We start from the raw sequence: 21,873 nt of genomic DNA, 5'->3' as shown, positions 1-21,873 counted from the left end.
GCAGTCTGTAATCTCTGTTATCTCTGCACTGATAAAAATTTTACACCGGAAGTAAATTTCATCGAGTCAATCCACACCACCCCCACCCTACATCAGCCCCCCCCCCCCCGCTGCCCGCTCACCCTCGTGCTGAATTAAAGGGCCAGTACACCGTTGAAAGATGTAAGTTGAAGATGAATTGACAAAAAAGTATATATTGCAAAGAAATTATATTTGTAAAGTAGTAAATGTCATATCCAGTTAATGTTAATATATAAAAAAGTTTATATTATATATTACCAGTTTGATGTTCAGTGAGGAGGTAGAAATGTTTGTGGAAAAGTAGAATTTGTTTGTGGTGAGTGAATGTGAGCCTAACAGGAGGTTTTTAGAATTCAGTCAATTAATTCTGTTAATAGGAATTAATAACATTCAGTAAGTTAAGAAATCTTACTTTAATCTTCAGAATTTAGTTAATGTGTTAATGTTAATTTGAGTAATGTGTTTTCTGTTTATGAGACCAGTTACTGTGAAACAACTTGTTGAAATGGAGAGATTAAAGTTTTTATTTGCATTTCTTTCAGAATTCTTTTAAATTAATCATTATTAATTTAAAAGAAGGTATAAAAGGCAGAACTATCATTATCGGTATCGGCCGATATCACTCTGAATAATCGGTTATCGGTATCGGCTGAGAAATTTAGTATCGGTGCATAGTGTTTGTGTGTTTGTGTGTATGTGTGTATATATATATATATATATATATATATATATATATATATATATATATATATATATATACATACACACACACACACAATATAATAATGAATATGAGCTCAAAGTGTGGACTTTCAGCTTTAATAGTAGTTACATTCAAATCAGGTGAATGGCATACGATTTGCAGCATTTTTTAAATAATGGACCCTCTTTTTAAGGGACCAGAAAATAATTGCTCTTTTTTGGGGTTGCTTACGAAGTCCATCTGCACAGTGAAGTGCTGCCAAATGAGTTTTGTAACATTTGGCTGAATCTGAGCACATAATATAGCCCTATACACTTCAGAATCCATCCACTTCAGTTTTATTTGTACAGCGCGTTTAACAGCGGACATTGTCACAAAGCAGCTTTAAAGAAATATATAAATTCTGGACAAAAATATTCAATTTATACATTTTTTATAATCAATGTGAAATTTGACTGGGAGCCAGTACAGTGTGGATAAGAGGGGTGATGTGCTCATATCTTATGGTTCTAGTAAAGATTCCAGCAGTTGCATTTTGGACTAACTGGAGCTTGTTTATGCACCTGCTGTAACATACAGACAGTAAGGCGATACAATAATCCAACCCGGAGGCAAAAAATAATAGCATTAACTAGTTTTTCTGCATAATGTAGTGACATTATATTGCTTATCTTAGCAATATTTCAACAATAATGAAAAACTAGTGAAAAACAACAATAATTAATAAACTTCATTAATATTTCATTATTTAACAATAATGAAAAACTAGTATCAATAATCACACCAAGGTCTTTTACTGCTGTACATAATGAAACTGAAAGGCCATCCAGAGTTACTATGTAATCAGCTGCAGGTGGTCCTAGTACAAGTACTTCTGCTTTGTCAGTATTAAGTAGAAGGAAGGTAATAATCATCTAGTGTCCAAAGTCCTGTACATATCAACTTTATTAAGCTGAGTCTCTCATCTGGCTTTGCTGAAGCATACAGCTGTGTATCTTCAGCATAACAGTGGAAGCTAATAACATGTTTATGAATAATTTTACCCAGTGATAGCTTACAGCCAGGTCCATAAGTATTTGGACAGTGACATAATTTTTGTAATTTTGCCTCTGTAAACCACCACAAAGGATTTGAATTGAAGCAAGCAAGATGCGATTGAAGTGTAGACTTTCAGTGTTATTTGAAGAGGTTTAACAAAAATATTGTATTAACTATTTAGGAATTACAGCCATTTTTTTTAATAGTCCCACCATTTTCACAGGCTTAAAATTAATTGGACAAACTAACATAATTATAAATATAAGGATTCTGTTTAATACTAGGATGCAAATCCTTTGTAGTCAATTACTGCTTAAAGTCTGGAACCCTTGGACATCACCAAATGCTGAGTTTCCTCCATTGAGATGCTTGGCCAGGCCTTCAGTTGCTGCTTGTTTGTGGGTCTTTCTACCTTTCGTTTTTGACTTCAGTAAGTGAACAGTATGCACAGTTGGGTTGAGGTCAGGTGACTAACTCTGCCATTTAAGAACATTCTATTTCATTGCCTTAAGAAACTCTTGGGTTGCTTTTCTGGTATGTTTTGGGTCATTATCCAGATGTCTTATCAGTTTTGCAGCATTTGTTTAAATCTGAGGAGCATAGCTCTATACACTTAAGAATGCATCATGCTACTGCTATCAACAGTCACATTAATATCAATAAACACCAGTAACCCAGTTCCATTGGCAGCCACACATGCCCAGGCCATAACACCTCCTCCACCATGTTTGAAAGTTGATGTGGTACACTTTGAATCATGAGCTCTTTTTTTTCCTTCTCCATACACTTTTCATTATTCTGGTACAAGTTAATCTTGGTTTGATCGGGTCAAAGAATATTGGGTTTTTTTTTTCACCAAGGATAGAATTCTGTGATCATACATAGTTAGTTTAGTTGTCTTCCATGGTGTTGCTGAACTCACCAGTGCATTTCTTCTTTTTAAGAATGTACCAAATATTTGTCCACACAATGTTTTTGCTATCTTTCTGATGGGTTTATATATAAAGTCTTGTAATCCCTACACTATTTACCCGATTTGTATGTAAATACCCTTAAATTACAGCTGGAAGTCTACAGTTTGAGCTCTTATTCACTATTTAATTTCATCTCCAGTATACTGTGGTAGGCAAATAAATAACAATAACTTTGTCAATGTCCAAATATTAATGGACTTGACTGCACCTTGTACACACACTCTCACTGGATATCATTACATGCCATATTTGTGAAACTAATAACGTTTGTGGTTTTTGTGTAGGTGTAGTGCAGATATAGAGTGTTCTCCACTAATATGGGCACCCTTGGTAAATGTGAGCAAAGATGGCTGTGAAAAATTGTCTTTATTTTTTTTAACCTTTTGATCTTTTGTTCATAAAATTAAAAACAAAACAAAACACTCTGATTTCATGGATATCAACCAATTGCAAACAAAACACAGGTTTATCAAAAAAATTAGAATATCATAGGAAAGTATTTTTTTTCCTTAAGTGGAACTTTGATATATTCTAGATTCATTACACATAAAGTGAAATATTTCAAGCCTTTTTTGTTTTAATCTTGATTATTACGGCTTACGGCTCATGGAAATCAAAATTTCTAGTATCTCAAAATATTAGAATAAAGAATTTATAATACAGAAATGTCGACTTTCTGAAAAGTATGTTAATTTATGCACTCAATACTCGGTCAGGGCTTTAATCCTTTTGCACAAATTACTGCATCAGCTGTATTAAGATTTTGCAGATTCTGCAAGGGGTATGTAAACTTCTGACCGCAACTATATTTACCAAGGGAGCCAATATTAGTGGAGTGCACTGTACATGTATTGACTATAATGAACATGTACTCAGATACTCAGCAATTAGAGTAAAATAGTCTATTGTTTTGTGCCCCCTGATCTTGTGTTTGTGTATGTATACACTTTCAGGTCCAGCTGAAGTCTGTGGTGGAGGAGTTGCCTGGTAAGCTAGAGACCATTCTGGCTGAATCTGGTTCCAACTTCAGTGTTGGCCAGCGGCAGCTTGTGTGTCTTGCCAGGGCCATCCTGAGGAAGAACCGAATCCTTATTATTGATGAAGCAACAGCTAACGTAGACCCCAGGTGAGAGACATCATATGGTGTGGCAACAATTTTTTAAAAAAAACTGTAAACATATTCATACAAAATAATACTGATGTATTCTGTTATAACAAGTAGATAGTTCAACAATATTATATAATCAAGAAATATTAACTATTGATTAAATGTTTAGAAATATGAAGTTTTTTATTATTACAAACTGGAAGCATGATGTGGTGATTTTGCACTTAAAATGAATTTTTTCCCACATTTTGTTTACTTTTTTTTTTATAGATAAAAAAAATATTTTTAAATATAAAAATACAAATCCATTTATTATAAATGTGTTTTTACATTTAACAAATGTATTATTTATAACAGTTTTTAAAAATGTAACATTATATTGCATTATAATTAACATTATATATCTTCCAACATTTATTTCTATAGCACATTTAAAACAACACAAGTTGACCAAAGTGTGTTACACTCCCAAAATAATTATCTTCAAGAATTGTGATATGAAATTTTTGTCATTTTATCTACCCCTAAATAATAATTTTTTTTTTTATAAAAGTGCAGTCATAAATGAAGTTTATGACTTCCATTTGGCTCAAACTGTCATTCTGGTACAATTCGTGACCAAATATTGGGGATTTTGCCCTTCTATTATGTATTGTGGTTGTCCCCAAACATGGAAGCAGCTACAGGACCTGGTTCTGAACCATAAATACAATAACTGCTCTTTGTGGACAGTTTGTGAAGATTCCACATTTCTTTTGTCTCATTTATTTTCAATTCAATTCAGTTTTATTTGTATAGCTCTTTTAACAACAGACATTGTCCCAAAGCAGCTTTACAGAAATATATAAATTCAGGATATAGATTTTAAATGTATGAATTTATCCCTATTGAGCAAGCCAGGGGCGACTGTAGCAAGGAAAGACTTCCCGAGACGCTATGAGGAAGAAATCTTGAGGAACCAGACTCAAAAGGGAACCCATCCTCATCAGGGTGACACTGGATAGTACAATTATAAATAAATCCCTTCTATAAATGTGCTAATACTACATGCTGAAATAGTGCAGTTGTGTAACCAGGAAAATTCAATACAGTTTTTACATGAAGTCTGTTTTGTTGAACTTATCCACTGTTCACTAATGGAGACTTGAGTGCAAAACTGTTTGTGGTCATTTCAGTGCTAAAGCTATCATAGCAATTGAAGTCCTAGCCATCACAGCATAACTGCTCATATGAATTGACGTCCAAAGTCATCTTTATGGTTTTTAACTGGTACCATTCTCAGTAATCTCAATGATCTTTAGGCTGTACCATGTGGGGCCATCCTCAGCAGAAGCATGTGACTTCCAATTGATGAGCACTCCAACCAGTAGTAGGACATCAGGATGGAACAGGCAGGTCCAGAGAGCAGAAGGGGTCAGGATCACTGGTATCTCAGGGGTATCATGTATAGCTCAACAGAAAGAAAGAGAGGGAGAGATTATTAGGTATACTTATTGTCCTATAATGGTTAAGGACAATGTACTTTGCATGAGTGCAAGCAAGACTAGCTATGACAACATAACTAAAAGGGTGAGCCAGAAGGTAACACAGACATTAGGACACCCTGGGACATACGGCACCAGCCACTCCACCATCAACAAACCTGGGTGAATGTGTGAAAGTGGGGGGGCAACAACAGTTGTGGTGAACAGCCCAGTTCACCACAACACTCTATGATTGCAAGCCCTCTAGATCTGCTCCTTTACCTAAGGAAAAAACCATTCCAAAAACTCTTGACTAAACAAATATGTTTTCAGCCGGGACTTAAACACTTAGGGTGGGTTGCACCAATAAGGATTAAATTAAGCACAGTTTAGAGCTAATCTAGGATTTGTTGATCTGGGATTTATTTTAAATCAAGTTGTGTTGTACCACTTAATTTTAAACACAGATTAACAAATCGGGGATTAGAATTCCAACCTGCGATTAAAAATCTCCATTTACGATTCATTTTCTCCGCCATGATGGATTTGCCATTGACAACATTGCGGCAGTGCATGCGGATTTCATAAACGTCGAAATATATGAATTCTCCAGTGTAAATCTTTCACTTCAAAGGGCTCGTAAACTTTAAACTGTGAATTTTTAAAACATTCAACTGCCATTATTAACCACTCTTTCGCATAACCGATACAGGCTGAGAAAAGCAGGCTGCGCAGCTTATTAGAAGCTCAAATTTTACAAGCCATGAAAATTTATTATATCGATTAATGGAGCAATATGGAACAAAAATTGAAGACAAAAGACAGATAACATGACAATTAAAAAGAAACAAGATGCCTGGGTCCAGCTAACCGCTGATTTCAATGTTTCTGTGGAGATTAAAAACAAGCAAGATGTTACTAATCTGAAAGCCTGCTGGAAAAAATTCAAATCGAAAGTGAAAAAAGATGCAGCAGAAGAGAGAAGGGACACATTTCTCACTGGTGGTGTTACGACACAGCTCTCCATTTTCTCCACCTGGGTTTGGAATGGGAATGTGAGTACAGTCAATTGCTCCTATAACTCCTATAGCTCTTCTATAAAATCCAGCAGATATTTCTCCTGTTGGGGCAGGAAGGCTGCAATTGCCCCCGATACTCTTCCAACAATTCTGCTCACAGTTGATTTATGTACTCCAGAGAGGTCCCCATCCACCATTAGGAAACAACTAGTAGTGTAAAAGTGCAAGGCTATTAAAATCTTGAGCATGTGTGGTGTGGCTGCATTTTGGTCACTGCCATGTCTAATTGCAGGTTCAATTTTTTAATTTAATCTAATCACAGTTTTCTTGCTGAATTGGTACCTGTTCAGCACCATCATAAAACTCAACAGGGTTGAGACAGTCCCTTATTTTTCTGTGAGGAACTCTTTCATTTTCTGCAATCCACCAAGTAAGTGCTGCCATTTTGACAATTTAAACCTCCTCAATAGCAAGTTCAAATTTAATCATTAACTGAAATTTAAATCTGAGTTTAAAGTGATGGAGCAACAAGATTATAGTTAATCCAGGTTTATTGTGAAATCAAATCCAGGATTAAAGTGATGGCTTAAATGTACAGTGCATCCGGAAAGTATTCACAGTGCTTCACTTTTCCCACATTTTGTTATGTTACAGTCTTATTCCAAAATGGATTAAATTAATTATTTTCCTCAAAATTCTACAAACAATACCCCATAATGACAACGTGAAAGAAGTTTGTTTGAAATCTTTGCAAATTTATTAAAAATAAAAAACAAAAAAAGCACATGTACATAAGTATTCACAGCCTTTGCTCAATACTTTGTTGAAGCACCTTTGGCACCAATTACAGCCTCAAGTCTTTTTGAGTATGATGCTACAAGCTTCGCCCACCTATTTTGGGCAGTTTCTCCCATTCTTCTTTGCAGAGCTCCATCAGGTTGGATGGGGTGCGTCGGTGCACAGCCATTTTCCGATCTCTCCAGAGATGTTCAATCGGGTTCAAGTCTGGGCTCTGGCTGGGCCACTCAAGGACATTCACAGAGTTGTCCTGTAGCCACTCCTTTATTATCTTGGCATATATATATATATATATATATATATATATATATATATATATATATATTTTCAAGGAATCTGGTCAAATCTCGGTGTGTAAAGGGCAAGGCCAAAAACCACTTCTGAATGTTCATGATCTCTGCTCTCTTAGATGTCACTGTCTTAAAAACCGTTATGTGTCTGTAATGGCTTTCCTGACATGGGTTCGGGAATACTTTAGTAAACCTTTGTCAGTCAACATCATTCGCCGCTGCATCCACAGATGCAAGTCAAGGCTTTACTATGCAAAGCAGAAGCCATACATCAACACTGTCCGGAATTGCCACCGACTTCTGGGACATCTGAGATGGACAGTAGCACAGTGGAATCGTGTTTTGTGATCCAACAAGTCAACATTTCAATTAGTTTTTGATCAAAACAGCTGTCGTGTTCTCTGTGCCAAAAAGGAAAAGGACCATCAAAGGACTGTTATCAGCATCAAGTCCAAACCCAGCATCTGTCATGGTATGGGTGTGTGTCAGCACCATTAATGCAGAATGATATGTACACATTTTGGAGCAATATATGCTGCCATCCAGAGCAGGACAACACCAAACCACATTCTGCCTGGAGTACAAGCACATGGTTGCATAAGCAGGGAGTATGGGTGCTAGTATGGCCTGTCTGCAGTCCTGACCTGTGTCCGATTGAGAATATGTGGTGCATTATGAAGCGCAAGATAAGGCAACGAAGGCCCCATACAGTTGCTCAGCTGATGAAATGCATAAAGGGGGGAATTCCCCTTGCTAAACTTAACCAACAGGTGTCTTCAGCGCCCAAATGCATAATAATGCTAAATTAAATATACTTGGAATCCCAAATGGCTTCCTACTCCATACATAAGTGCACTACATTTTGGATTAATATTGCCTTCCAGAGCTTATGTAGTGTATTGTAGAAAGCCATTTGGATGTCAGCCTTTAGTTCATGTTCCAGCTATTTAAATAGCTACGCTAGCATTTAGGTTGTATGGCTGTCACATTTTGAACTCATGAATAATTTGAGGCAAAAACACTGCACATAATTACAAGTACATGTGCATTTGACGTGTACCGCACTGGTAGCCGGAACAATCTGGCGATAAGGAGCTGAAGAACTGGGGCTTATATACATTTCAGATTAGGTGAGTAGATGAGGAACAGGTGTGATCAATGCAGGTGGTGTGAGGTGGAGTGCTACGCCCATATACACACATACACACAAACAGAAATGAGAGAGAAAGAAAATACTGGATACACAAGCAAATGAAAGAACAGGGAAATACACAGGAGCTCCAGCCTGGACAATGACAGTACCCCCTTCTCAACGGGAGCTTCCAGGCGACCTGCCTGGCTTCTCTGGATGGGTACGGTGGAACTCATAGATGAGGAAGGATTCCAGGATAAAGGATTTGGGTACCCAGGTCCGCTCCTCCAGTATGTATCCCTCCCAGTCCACCAGATATTGCAGGTCCTGTCCCCTACGGTGCACGTCGTGCAGCCTCCTGATGGTGTAAGTAGGGTGAACATTCATGATCTGGGCAGGTGGAGGGGGGTACAGGCTTGAGTTGGGAAATGTGAAAGGTAGGGTGGAGGATAAGCACAGGGGATAAGCACAGGGATATGGGGAGTTTGAGTTTCACTACGGAGGGATTGATGATGCTCTTGACAGTAAAGGGACCCAGATAACAGGAGGAGAGTTTCTTGGCCTCAGTCTTCAGTGGAATGTCCTTGGCTGAAAGCCACACCCTTTGACCCAGCTGGTAGTTGGGTATTGGGACCCAACACTTGTCAGCCAGGTGACGATTGCATTCAGTGGAGCAGAGCAGGGCAGACCGGGCATGGCATCTTTCCAGACCTTGCAGTAGAGGTGGGCTTGCATGGAGGGGACCGCAATGTTGTCTTCCTGGCTGGGGAACAAGGGAGGCTAATAACCCAGGGAGCACTCAAAGGGAGGCATACCAGTGGTGGTACTGGTTAGGGAGTTGTGGGTGTACTCCACCATGGTAACTGGGAGCTCCAGGTCAAGGGGTTAAGGGCTGTGACACACTGTAGTGCTGCTTCCAACTCCTGATTGATCTGCTCTGCCTGGCCATTAGTCTGGGGTGAAATCCAGAGGACAAACTTACTTTGGCCCCAAGAGCATTATAGAATGCTCACCACACTTGGAAATGAACTGAGGCCCATGGTCAGAGACAATGTACTGGGGGATGCAGCCAGAAGAAGTGGCTGATGAGGAGGTCAGTGGTTTCTCAGGTGGTGGGGAGCTTGGGCCACAAAATGTACAGCCTTGGAAAACCGGTTGACTATGGTCAGGATGACTGTATTACCCTGTGAAGGGGTGTAGGCCAGTGACGAAGTCCAAGGTGATGTGTGACCAGGAGTTGAATAAGGCTGGCAGGTGGGAGGTGAGAGGCCTTACTTTTGATGCACATGGTGCAGGCAGTGACAAAGGCCTGACTGTCAGCATAGATGGCAGAAGTGTTGCTTTAATAGGATTAGGGTGCAAATGGAGCCAGGGGAACAGCTGAACTGGGAACAATGAGCCCACTGGAGGACCTGGGAATGCACGGAGTCAGGGACGAACAGGCTGCCAGGGGGCCCGTTACCTGGGACAGGTTGAGTCAGTTGCGCTCTCCAGATAGCAGAGACAATCTCCCATGTAATGGCCCCCACCACACACCACAGAGGCTGGAGGGAGGATGGTGTTGGGGCCTGAGGTGTCACCTTCTGGGGCAAACTGGCAGGTGAGGGCATATGTCTTACCATTCTTAGAGCCAGGAGGGTAGGTGATTGTGAAATTAAACTGCCTGAAGTATAAGGCCCAGAAAGCCTGGTGAGAGTTGAAGTGCTTGGCGGTCTGGCTGCTCAGCCCCCTCAAACCAGTGTCTCCACTCTTCCAACGCTAGCTTAATTTCTAGCAACTCATGATTCCCCACATTTTAGTTATGTTCCTTGGGGGAGAGGCGACGAAAAAAGAAGGCGCACAGGTGGAGTTTCTGGTCGGGAAATAATTGTTGAGAGAGCACTGCCCCCACACTCGAATCAGAGGCATCCACCTCCATGATGAATTGCCGCAAGGGTTCACGTTGGATGAGCAAAGGGGTAGAGGTGAATAGTTCTTTGAGCTTAGTAAAGGCAGCTTCTGCCTCAGGGGTCCAAATGAAAGGAGTGGAGGTGGAGGTGAGCCTAGTGAGGTGTGCCTTGACTTGGCCGTAATCCCTGATGATGAGGCGGTAGAAATTGGCTAACCCAAGGAAACATTGGAGCTGTTTCAGGATGGTTGGTTTGGGCCATTCGACAACTGCTCAGATCTTCTCAGGGTCAGCCTTGACCCGCCCGCTCTCAATGACATACCCCAGGAAGGTGACTGAGTAGGCATGGAACTCACATTTCTCTGCTTTGACGAACAGGCAGTTTTCCTGGAGTCGCTGTAGGACTTGCCGGACATAGTGGGTATGCTCAGTGGGAGTTCAGGAGAAAACCAGGATGCCATCTAGGTATGCAAAGACAAAGTGGTTCAGGATTTCGCAGAGTACATCATTGATAAAGGCTTGGACGACAGCTGGAACATTGATGAGCCCGAATGGCATGACCAAGTATTCAAAGTGGCCCAGTGGGGTGTTGAACGCCATCTTCCATTCATCTCCCTCTCTGATCCTAACCAGATGGTACATGTTCTTCAGGTCCAGTTTAGTGAAAATGGTGGCTCCGTGCAAGGGCTTGAATGCTGAACTGAGGAGGGGCAAGGGGTACTGATTCTTGATAGTGATGCTATTCATGTCTCTGTAGTCAATACAGGGATGGAGGGACTTGCCTTTTTTGGCCACAAAGAAAAACCCAGTGCCCAGGGGGGAGGAGGATGTCCAGATGATGCAAGCAGGAATGAAGTCTTGGAAGTCTTCCCCAGCAGTCTGGGAAGCTAGCTCCTGATTGAGAAAGCTGTCCTCTGTGCCTAAGTTGATCAGCGCAAGCAGGGGAACAGAGAGCTGATTGTGGTGCAGGGTGGTGGGTATCTGGAAGTGGAACAGGGAGGCAGGAGAAGTGTATGTCCAGCTTGCCAGTAGCCCCCTTTCTACTGGCAAGCCCCCCCCCCCCCCCTTAACTGAAGAGGACAGGTAGATATGAAGTGGCCTGGTTGGCCACAGTAGATGCACACACCAGCCTGGAACCAACTGTCACGCTCGGCAAGGTGAGCTGGGCCTGGCCTACCTACATGGGTTCATCATCTGCTGAGAGGGAGATGGGGGGACTGAATTGAATACTCCACCACACTGCGGGGCCCCTGGCAGAGGGAGAGCAGGCATTTGGCAGCCTCCCTCCCTTGGACAGGATGGTCGAAGACAAGACCCTCCTGGGTCAGGAGGACGCGGTTGAGTTGCTGAGTGATGAGCCTGAGCTGGTCCATCATGGCTTGGTGGCTCTCAGAGAGTGTCCGAAGGTGGCCAAGGAGGGCACTGTGGTGGGGCAGGTCTGAATGCAGGGGAGTCAATGTTGGCCAGATTGTTCTATTATGAACACAGAGACAAGGGGACCCAAGCGCAGAACACAGACACAGAAATTCAAGGTTAAATGGGTTTTATTTAGGATATAAGGAAGTGAGGTTGTGAGATTATTGAGTGGTCGAGGTCGGAATTCAAACCTGGGTTCGTAGCGTAACGGTCAGCTGCTTTATCGATGTGCCATGAGGGAGAGAGCGAGGCTTAGTGTGAGGGAGGCGAGGTGGGGCTGGGCATAGCAGGAAGAGAGCTGGAGGTGAGCAGACAGGACATGGGAGCAGTGAACTTGGAACACGAGGAGAAAAAACACACAATGAGCACAGGATAACGCGACGAGAGAAATGAGAGCTGGAAGTGTACCACACGAAGCTAGAACAATCTGGCGATGAGTGCCTGAAGAATCGGATCTTATATACACTGCAGATTAGGTGAGTAGATGAGAACAGGTGTGATCAATGCAGCAATCATGCGAGGCATGAGGTGGAGTGCTATGCCTAGACACACACACACACACACACACACACACACACACACACACACACACACAAAAGACAGAAAATACTGGAAACACAAGAAAGGGAAATACACTGGAGCTCCAGCCTGGACCATGACAGTTGGGCTAAGTTTCTACCAGCTTTGCACACTATTTGGGAGTGATTTTGCCGGCAGAGTTGCTCCAGGTTCTTCATGTGTGTTGGTTGTTTGTTGACTGCAATTTTCAAACAGTGCCACAGATTCTCAATGAGATTCAGATCTGGACTTTGCCAAACTTGGACCACTGTAGAACATTCACCTTTTTGTTTTTAACCACTCCTGCATTGCTTTGGCCATATGTTTGGGACCATTGTCCTGCTGAAAGTTTAAATTTTCTGTATTTTGTTCCATCTATTCTCCCTTCACTTTTGATGAGAAGCCCAGGTTCTGAGAATGAAAAGCCTCCACAGAGCATGATGCTGCATATAGCAAATTTCTCTGTAGGGATGGTGTTAATTCATCTACTTGTTAATTGAACATACTAATGTTTTTTGTTTGGCTTTTTGCCATTGTTCTGGTGTTTACTGTGTAGGAAAATTAAAGATTAACTGCAATCTTCCAAACAACGAAATTTTAAGTAAAATATGCAGCATCGTTATACCTACTATATAACACGTGCACGGTAAGCAGAGTTGAATTCTGCCACAGTGGAATTCACCACAACATCAGAGCAGGAGAGAAAAGAATAGGCTATTTAATCACTTTAAATGATCGTTACCTTTAACATTATATGACACTGGTCTGTTTAATCTTTTCAATGTCACAGTATATAGGGGCAGTGTAATAGTCACAGAAACAATGGACCCAACAAACTATTTAACTGCTGATGCACCAAACTGATAATTCTATGCTTCAACACAAACTGAAATTCAGGATACACTTGGCCTCTGCAAAGACCATGATTGAATGCAAATTGTTCATAATCAGCCACTGTAAAATGTTTACATGTGCATAGATTGCTTAGTGCCCTAAAATGCACAGAGTGTATGCATATGAAAAATGCTACATGTGCATGATGATCAGGTAATGACTTCAAGTTGCTGTTGCTTTTTAACTACTATTTTAATTTGCATTATGATTGAACTTGCCTATATGTAAGCTGAAATTATTTGGCAATTAAAATTACAATGTATCCTTAACTGTAAACTTTATCTCAGCTATGATTTTGCCAAGTCGTAATGTTTCATGTGAATGTACCTGACCTGTATAAGTCAACCCACATGCCCTTCTGGCAAGCTGCATGAATTACACATCATTTACTCATATCCTGTGTTAAAGTGCTAAGGCTCTGCATGTGTGAATTTTACAGAACAGATGAACTCATTCAGAAGACCATTCGGGAGAAGTTTCAGGAGTGCACTGTCCTAACCATTGCCCACAGACTCAACACAATCATAGACAGTGACCGAATACTGGTGAGTGACACAGAGCAGTTTCACTCCCTTTTTTTCCTCAAAAGGCTTTAGCTAGTGCCCTTAGCTAACAGACACCACACAGGCTTAGCTAATGTTCCCCCAAAACAGCAGGGACTGTTTTGGGTTCAGGAGAAGGGCTTTGGCATGGCTGTTCTTCACTCAGTATGTATGGAGCAAAATTTGCTGTAGATTAGATTTACCAAGAGAACACATGAATAAAGAATTTATATAGCAGCTTAAAACAGATGAAAGGCATTGAGATGCCTCTTAAGCACCTTAATAGATGGTTGTCCAGTAACACCAGTGTGTGGAAACTTAAATACACTGACGTGCTGCATTATCTTTGACCTTATTATTATAGGTCTTTTTTGTGGCTGTACAAAGCCTGCTGCCACAGCCTATTGGTATTGGGGTTATAGCGTTGTGTTGTCATTTTGTGGCCTGTGCACCTCACATTGTCCAAGAGCTTGTGAAACAAATTGGATGTCTGTGTAAATGAGGTCACAAACAACAAAGTGTTAATATGTGAAATTGTAATTCATTGCAATAAACACTTTTTGTGTGAACAGATTGTGTATAATTTCAGCACATTCATACCGAGTGCTATTAGTTAATTTAGTAATCCCGTATGGAAATACACACTTGGTAATAAAATAGCTGAATAAAACAGGTGAAAAATAGCTGTATGAAGTGAAGCAAAGATGTGCTGTTTGCATTGCCTTTTATCACTTTGCAAACCACGTCTTCTCTGAATTGATTGTCTCTGCCTAATTACACAAAGAAATGGATTACATTATTACAAATCATTACAAGGTGAATGAATAGTGTGCAACTAACAAACAAGTGCACTTTTTTGTCAGACCTTCTGTGTGTTGGTTTTGGTAATGTGAATGTGTATAATGTGTATGAGTAATATGTAGTAATAATCATCATCATATAGCAATGTTCTATGTCAGTATATAGCAGTTTGTATTTTGTGTTCATGTTTTATTGTCAGGTTGCCTTCTCACCTGAGCATCAGGAATTTATGCACATGCATTTTAACTGACTGAAAAAGGGATCTGGATCTGTTTTGTGGATATAGAACATGGTTAAGCTTAATATGCAGTATGAACATCTATATACAGTTTCCGTAAAAAAAGAGTATTTGCTCCTACTTGATTTCTTTTATTTTTTGCATATTTGTTACACTTAACTGTTTTAGATCAAACAAAATTTATTACAAGACACAACATAAACACAGTAAAATACTTAGCTACTGAATTATTTAAGTTTGATTGATAATTGAGTTCAATTAGGTTAGACACAACCAGGCTTGATTACTGCCAGCCCTGTAAATAGAACTTTTCCAGCAATGTGAAGTAGGCTAAAAGATCTCAATAAGTAGCACAGTATGCCATGATCAAAAGAAATAAAAAAGAGATTAGAGAGAAATTTATTGAAATATATTAGTCTAGAAAGGGTAACAAAGCCATTTCTAACATTCTGGGATTCCAGCAAAGGTAGTGAGAGTAATTATCTCCAAATGGAGAAAATTTGGAACAGTGGTGAATCTTCTAGACTATCAAAATTCCTCCAAGAGCATATCAACTACTCATCCAGGAAGTGACAAAGACCCAAGATGAAACTCTAAGGAACTGCACACTATGCTTTCCTCAGACAAGTTTAGTGTGCTTGACAATAAATCCACCATTAAAAAGAGACTGAGCCCAAATTGTGTCCATAGAAGAGTTGCAAGAGGAAATCCACTGCTAACTAAGAGGAACATAAAGGCTAAATTTGCCTAAATCACCTTGTTGACCCCCAAATCTTTTTTAATAATAGAGAATCAGGAGAGAGGAAATACTTTTTCACTGCACTGTAAATCTTTTTATTTTATTTTATTCAGGGTAGTTTTTAACTGCTGTATGTGGCTTACCCATTTTATTTAGGCCTGAATTTTGTTTGAACACACTGCATTATCTCTGTTGTTTTTCACCTAGGAATACACATCCATGGTTAATCACACTGACTCATACTACTTTCAATCTTTGCTAGGTGTTCAGTTCACTTGAACACACACACACACACACACACACACACTCTTCACATAATTACTGTTTACCTCATACTAACGCCTGCTCTTGCTGATATTATTACAGCTTACTGGCTTACTTACTGCTGTCATTACTGCTGATCAAGGTCTGAAAAGCTGACAGTGGATGAAAATATTAATCTCCCTCTATGTATGATTACACCATACTGTAAGTATTGTTTAGAGGCTCTTACTTAAAACCCCTGACACAAAGTCCCTTGCTTGCAGGTTCTCGATGGGGGCCGCATACATGAATATGATGAACCTCATGTGCTGCTCCAAAACAAGGATGGAATCTTCTACAAGATGGTGCATCAGACAGGAAAAGCAGAGGCAGCCTCATTAATACAGCTGGCAAAAGAGGTACTGTACAGAAAACAATCAACAAACATAAATACTTATTCAAACATACACTTTCTCACAAATGTACCTATTTTCATACATTCCGTATTCATTAACTTACTATTCTGACTTCCATTTGCTCTCGCACGCATGCACACACGCACGCACACACTCACACACACAAACTCCACCTGAACACATGTATAGGACCAAGCAAAAGGCTAGGCTTTAAACTTTATACTGAAAAAATAAATTCATTCAGGTGACTGCAAACTCGTTCTGTACACACACATGAACATAGCCATGGAGATTCCATTCCTGCATAAACATCATGTTCTCTTTTCTCCCATCATGTTCTTTATCTGTGTATGTCACTGTACCTGTGACAGAAAAGCACAAAACTGTTTGAAAGAGCTCTGGCCATTGTGCCTTTACTCTGTATCAGTTATCCCTCTCCTTTGGCAGGTTGATGGGGAGCTATTGTAGGAGCCTTTTGCCCAACTCCAACCAAACACCCCCCTGATATCCCTGGTCTTTCTATGGATCAGGTTTCCCTTTGCCTCCCAGACTGCTGAGTTAATTCACAGAGCTAGCCCTCTGGAGATTACTGCTGAGCTTTTCAAACACACATAATCTGATACTGCAGCACTATTCCTTTGTTTCTTATGAATGCAAGCACAATTGGGAGTACATCTGATACTGTAGCCAACTGTTTTTGGTTGCTCTTTGTGTTGTTTTGACTTTTTCTTTTCCAGTAGACTTCGTTCTTATCCAATCAGGGTTCAAAGTTTCAATGTAAGGTTCTGAGTCCTGCAAAATAATGAAATTAAAGAAGGGGAAATTTTAGCAACAGTTCACTTGTCTATTGTGCACATGCTCATGTATAGAAGTGCTTTGCTGGTTAATAAAGGAAATGTGGGGTAAATTTAACCTCTTTTCAAGTCTACTGAAAGGGACTTGTGCATATTCTCAGTTGTTCACTTACTTGTGTTCTCTCCACTACCTGCAGGCATATATGAACTGTCATCAGCCGAAGTTGGCGAATGGCCTGACCTCCAACAAAGAAGCTAACCTGGTTATCTTTGAGACTGCTCTGTGAGAGCCTGGTGCAATTACGTTTGAAGGCTTCCTGCAGCTAGTCCACCACATGCATCTACGGAAGACTCAGATGATGTGATGTCTGTACATAATTTATGTATATGATTTCAAGAATGTATTCACCTCCTGTGTATATTTTTTCTCTTTTCTCTCTTTTGCAACTTCAAACTTAATTACATGGGAATGGCATTTTTTTCCTGCTCATTGTCATCAATTGTATGCTTGCACAATAAGTATCACTGACCTTGGGAGGTCTCAAAGCTAAAATGGTAGATCTGATCAGTCCTGTGTGTCATGAAAACCAAGGAACTGCCATTGAAGCTTTAAGATTGTCACCCCTATTTTCTTTTTGAACATCACATTCAAAAACCATGGGCATACATACCATCTCTGCTGCTGTAACAGCCTATACTCATTACGTAAGAGTGGAATATGTATGTGGGATTTGTGCCCATTCAGGCATAAGAGCATTCGTGAGGCCTGGCATCCATTCAGAGTTCCAATTAATATCTAAAGTGTTCATTAGGGTTGAGAACAGGGCTCTGTGAAGACAAATCAAATTTGGCAACCTTGGCAAACCATGACTTTATGAACTTCACTTTGTGCATATGGGCAACCTAATTGACTGTTGGTAATGAGGTCATCAGTGCCTTATAACAGAATAGTGGCCATATATGCACTGTATAAAAAATGTGAAAAAGCGTTTGCCCAATCCTGATTTCTTCTGTTTTTGTATATATGTTATATTAAATAGTTTTAACAAAATACATCATAACGCAATACAGTTTTTTTTATTATTATTGAAGTAAAAAAAAAGTTAACCAACACCTATCGTCAATGTGAAAAACTAATTGACCGGCAATAACTGCAAGCAAATGCTTCCGATAACTGGAGATCAGTCTAGGACTAGGATTTACTCCTATGCTTTGGATCATTGCCTTGCTGCATAATCCTGTTTCAACATACGGACTGAAGACCAGACATTCTCCTTTAGGAATTTTTGGTAAAGAGCAGAATTCCTGTTTCCCTCAATTTATTGCAAGTTGCCCAGGCCCTAAAACAGCAAAGCATCCCCACACCATCACACTTCCACCACCATGCTTGACTGTAGGTATGATGTCCTTTTTGTGGAATTCTGTGTTTGGTTTACATCAGATGTAACGGGACTCCTGTCTTCCAAACAGTTCCACTTTCAACCAATCGGTCCACATTCTCCCAAAAGGTTTGAGGATCATCAAGGTGTGTTTTGGCATAATTCAGAAGAGCCTTAATGTACTTCTCGGTTAGCAGTGGTTTTCACCTCACCACTCTTCCATGGATGCCATTTTTGCCCAGTGTCTTTCTGATAGTGGAGTCATGAACAGTGACCTTTTTTCATGCAAGAGAGGCCTGTAGGTGCTTTGATGTTGTCCTTGGCTCTTTTGTGACTGGCTGGATAACTAGTTGCTGAGCTCTTGGAATAATTTTGGAAGGTTAGCAACTTCTCGGAAGGTTCACTACTGTGCCGAGTTTATCCATTTGGAGATAACAGCGCTCACTGTGGTTCTTTGGTGTCCAAGAGCCTTTGTAACCCTTCCGAGACTGATGTATTTCAATCACCTTCTTCCTCATCATTTCTGGAATTTTTTTCAATTTTGGCATAGTGTGTTACTGGGTAAGACCTTTTAACCAACTTCATGCTGTTGAAAAATTTCTATTTAAGTGTTGATATGATTGAACATGGCTGGCAGTAATCAGGCCTGGTTGTGTCTAGTCCAGCTGAACCCCAATGTGAATGCAGTTTCATAGATTTGGGGAATTAGTAACTATGGGGGCAAATACATTTTCACACAGGCCCAGTTGGTATTGGATAACTTTTTTGCTTCCGTAAATAACTATCATTTAAAAACTGTATTTTGTGTTCACTCAGGTTGCCTTTGGTTTATCTTAGATTTTGTTTTAATTTCTGAAACAATTTAGTATGAGATGTACACAAAAACAGAAGAATACTTTTTCACAGCACTGTAATGAGTCGGAGGGAGCTCTATAAGACTCTATATGTTGTCTGTTCTTAGAGGAATATGATGTTTTCTTTCTCATCTACACCACACATACTGCATATCTTAATCATTACTCCTTTAATCAGGCTGAATGAAGCAAAAAAGTCCCAGTGTGTGGGAACTCAGTGTACTCTGTTTTCAGCTGTATTGTACAGGTTCTCTATAGCACATGTGCTGCAATACTGCTCAGGAAGTAAATAACATACCATTTGTTCTACAGTGGATACCTTTAATGAAAAGTCTTTTACACCACAGAAGATACACCAATCAGCCATAACATTAAAACCACTTGCCTAATATTGTGTAGGTAACCCCTTGTGCCACCAAACAGCTCTGACCAGTCAAGGCATGGACTCCACAAAACCTCTGAAGGTGTGTTGTGGTATTTGGCACCAAGACATTAGCAGCAGATCCTTTAAGTCATTTAAGTTGCAAGGAGGGTACATGACCGATCGGTGACTACACAGCTCCATACACAGCAAGCTGTGATGCACTGTGTGTTCTGACACCTTTCTATTATAGCCAGCATTAACTTTTACAGCAATTTGTGCTACAGTAGCTCTTCTGTGGGATTGGACCAGATGGGCTAGCCTTTGCTCCTACTGCACGTTAATGAGCTTTGGGCACCCAAGACCTTCTTGCCGGCTCACTGGTTGTCCTTCCTTGGACCACTTTTGGTAGGCACTAACCAATGCACTTGCACATTGCACAATGGAACATACATTTACATTTACATTTACATTTATTCATTTAGCAGACGCTTTTAACCAAAGCGACTTACAAATGAGAAAATACAAGCAAAACACCCCACAAGACCTGCCATTTTGGAGATACTCTGATCCAGTCATCTAGCCATCACAATTTGGCCCTTGTCAAAGTCATTCACATCCTTACACTTGCCCATTTATCCTGATTCCTACACATCAACTTCGAGAACTGACTGTTCACTTGCTGCCTATATGCCTATACATCCCACTCCTTGACAAGTGCCATTGTAAGATGATAATCAATCTTTTTCACTTCATCTGGTTTTAATGTTATGGCTGATTGGTGTATGGAAAGAAAATAAATATTCTATTTTTATATATCTAGGTAGTAATGCTAAACAACAAATCAGAATGTTAAGATATTTCTCAGCTTGTTCAGTGATAACCATCCATACTTAAGGTTTAATAATTATTAAACAGAAATATATTTTTAAATGTCTTGTCTGTATATTAAACTTGTAAATCTGTTTGTTGTGAAGCTTTTGTGAACCAGTGTTTAAGTCTAAAACCTTTTTCCTGCTCATATTATGTGTAACTGAAAGAGAAAAAGAAAATCTTGACATGAACAAGGCTGCTGGTTTTTTCTGAAAAATCCAGTTTCTAAACTGAGAAACGATGACTACATTAATTGACAGTCAATACATCTATACAGTTTAGGATCATGTAAGATTATATTTAGATTTCATTAATGCCCACACACACAAACACACAACCTCTCAATTGTCTTTATGCTTCAGCCCAAAAAGGATGGAGAGTCTTTTGTTTATAGTCCACACTGTTGTAGTTTGTATTATAACTATGTAAGAAAAAAGTGTTTGACCCTGGAAGAATGGTGGATTAACTGTGAGCAAGAGTATTGTTGGGCCAAACAGGTGTCAAATCTCATCCTCCTGCCCTCTCCATTTGCTTCTATAGCATCCTTAAAGCGTAAATAATACCATGGTCCTTTCTCTTCTTCAATGGGTAAACAAAAGTGTGAGATGTTTGCAAGGGAAGGTCCCATTGTGTCTAGTTCAAAGATGCGAAGATGTGAATGTGAATGTCTGTGAAGGAATGTGTGGCTTGACACGTTTACAAAGGGGCTTTTAATACAAAAGGTTGGGGGCAAATATGAAATGGATAAGCAAATCTATTATTACTGAAGATATCTGGTATGCCACCCTCAAGCAGTAATCCTATACCAAATTAGGCTACACAACATTAAAATTTGTAGTAATAGTAACCCAGGACTTCAGAGCTGTGAAAACGTATTGTTCTGTTTTTGTGTATATCTCATACTAAATTATTTCAGAAATTAAAACAAAGGCAAACTGAGTAGACACAAAATACAGTTTTTAAGTGATAATGTTATTTTACTGAAGCAAAAAAGTTATCCAATACCAACTGGGCCGGTGTGAAACCAACTTCATTTGGCCACGTAGTTACTGGTTCCCCAAATCTATGAAACTACATTCATAAGCGGGTTCAGTTGGACAAGACTCAACCAGGCCTGATTACTGCTAGCCCGGTTCAGTCAAATCAACACTTAAATAGGACTTTTTCAACAGCATGAAGCTGGTTAAAAGGTCTTACCCAGTAACACACTATGCCAAAATTGAAAGAAATTCCAGAAATGATGAGGAAGAAGGTGATTGAAATACATCAGTCTGGGAAGGGTTACAAAGCTATTTCAAAGGCTCTTGGACTCCAAAGAACCACAGTTTATC

At 39.9% G+C, this 21,873-nt stretch overlaps 1 protein-coding gene across 2 annotated transcripts in view; it reads left to right on the top strand.

The window, feature by feature from the left end:
• The window catches only part of abcc4 (ATP-binding cassette, sub-family C (CFTR/MRP), member 4), an 81,685-nt gene extending 64,043 nt beyond the window's left edge, over positions 1 to 17,642 (top strand). For both annotated transcript variants that reach the window (XM_053637497.1, XM_053637499.1), the window contains exons 27-30: positions 3,690 to 3,862; positions 13,742 to 13,847; positions 16,150 to 16,284; positions 17,273 to 17,642. In XM_053637497.1, the coding sequence (XP_053493472.1) occupies positions 3,690 to 3,862; positions 13,742 to 13,847; positions 16,150 to 16,284; positions 17,273 to 17,362 (504 nt within the window). In that variant the 3' untranslated portion in view covers positions 17,363 to 17,642. The remainder of the gene's footprint in view (positions 1 to 3,689; positions 3,863 to 13,741; positions 13,848 to 16,149; positions 16,285 to 17,272) is intronic.
• The last annotated feature ends 4,231 nt before the right edge of the window (positions 17,643 to 21,873 follow it).

The sequence above is a fragment of the Ictalurus furcatus genome, chromosome 12 (assembly GCF_023375685.1).
Source record: "Ictalurus furcatus strain D&B chromosome 12, Billie_1.0, whole genome shotgun sequence".
In the NCBI taxonomy this organism is placed as follows: Eukaryota; Metazoa; Chordata; class Actinopteri; order Siluriformes; family Ictaluridae; genus Ictalurus; species Ictalurus furcatus.
This window is presented reverse-complemented; position numbering and strand designations above follow the sequence as displayed.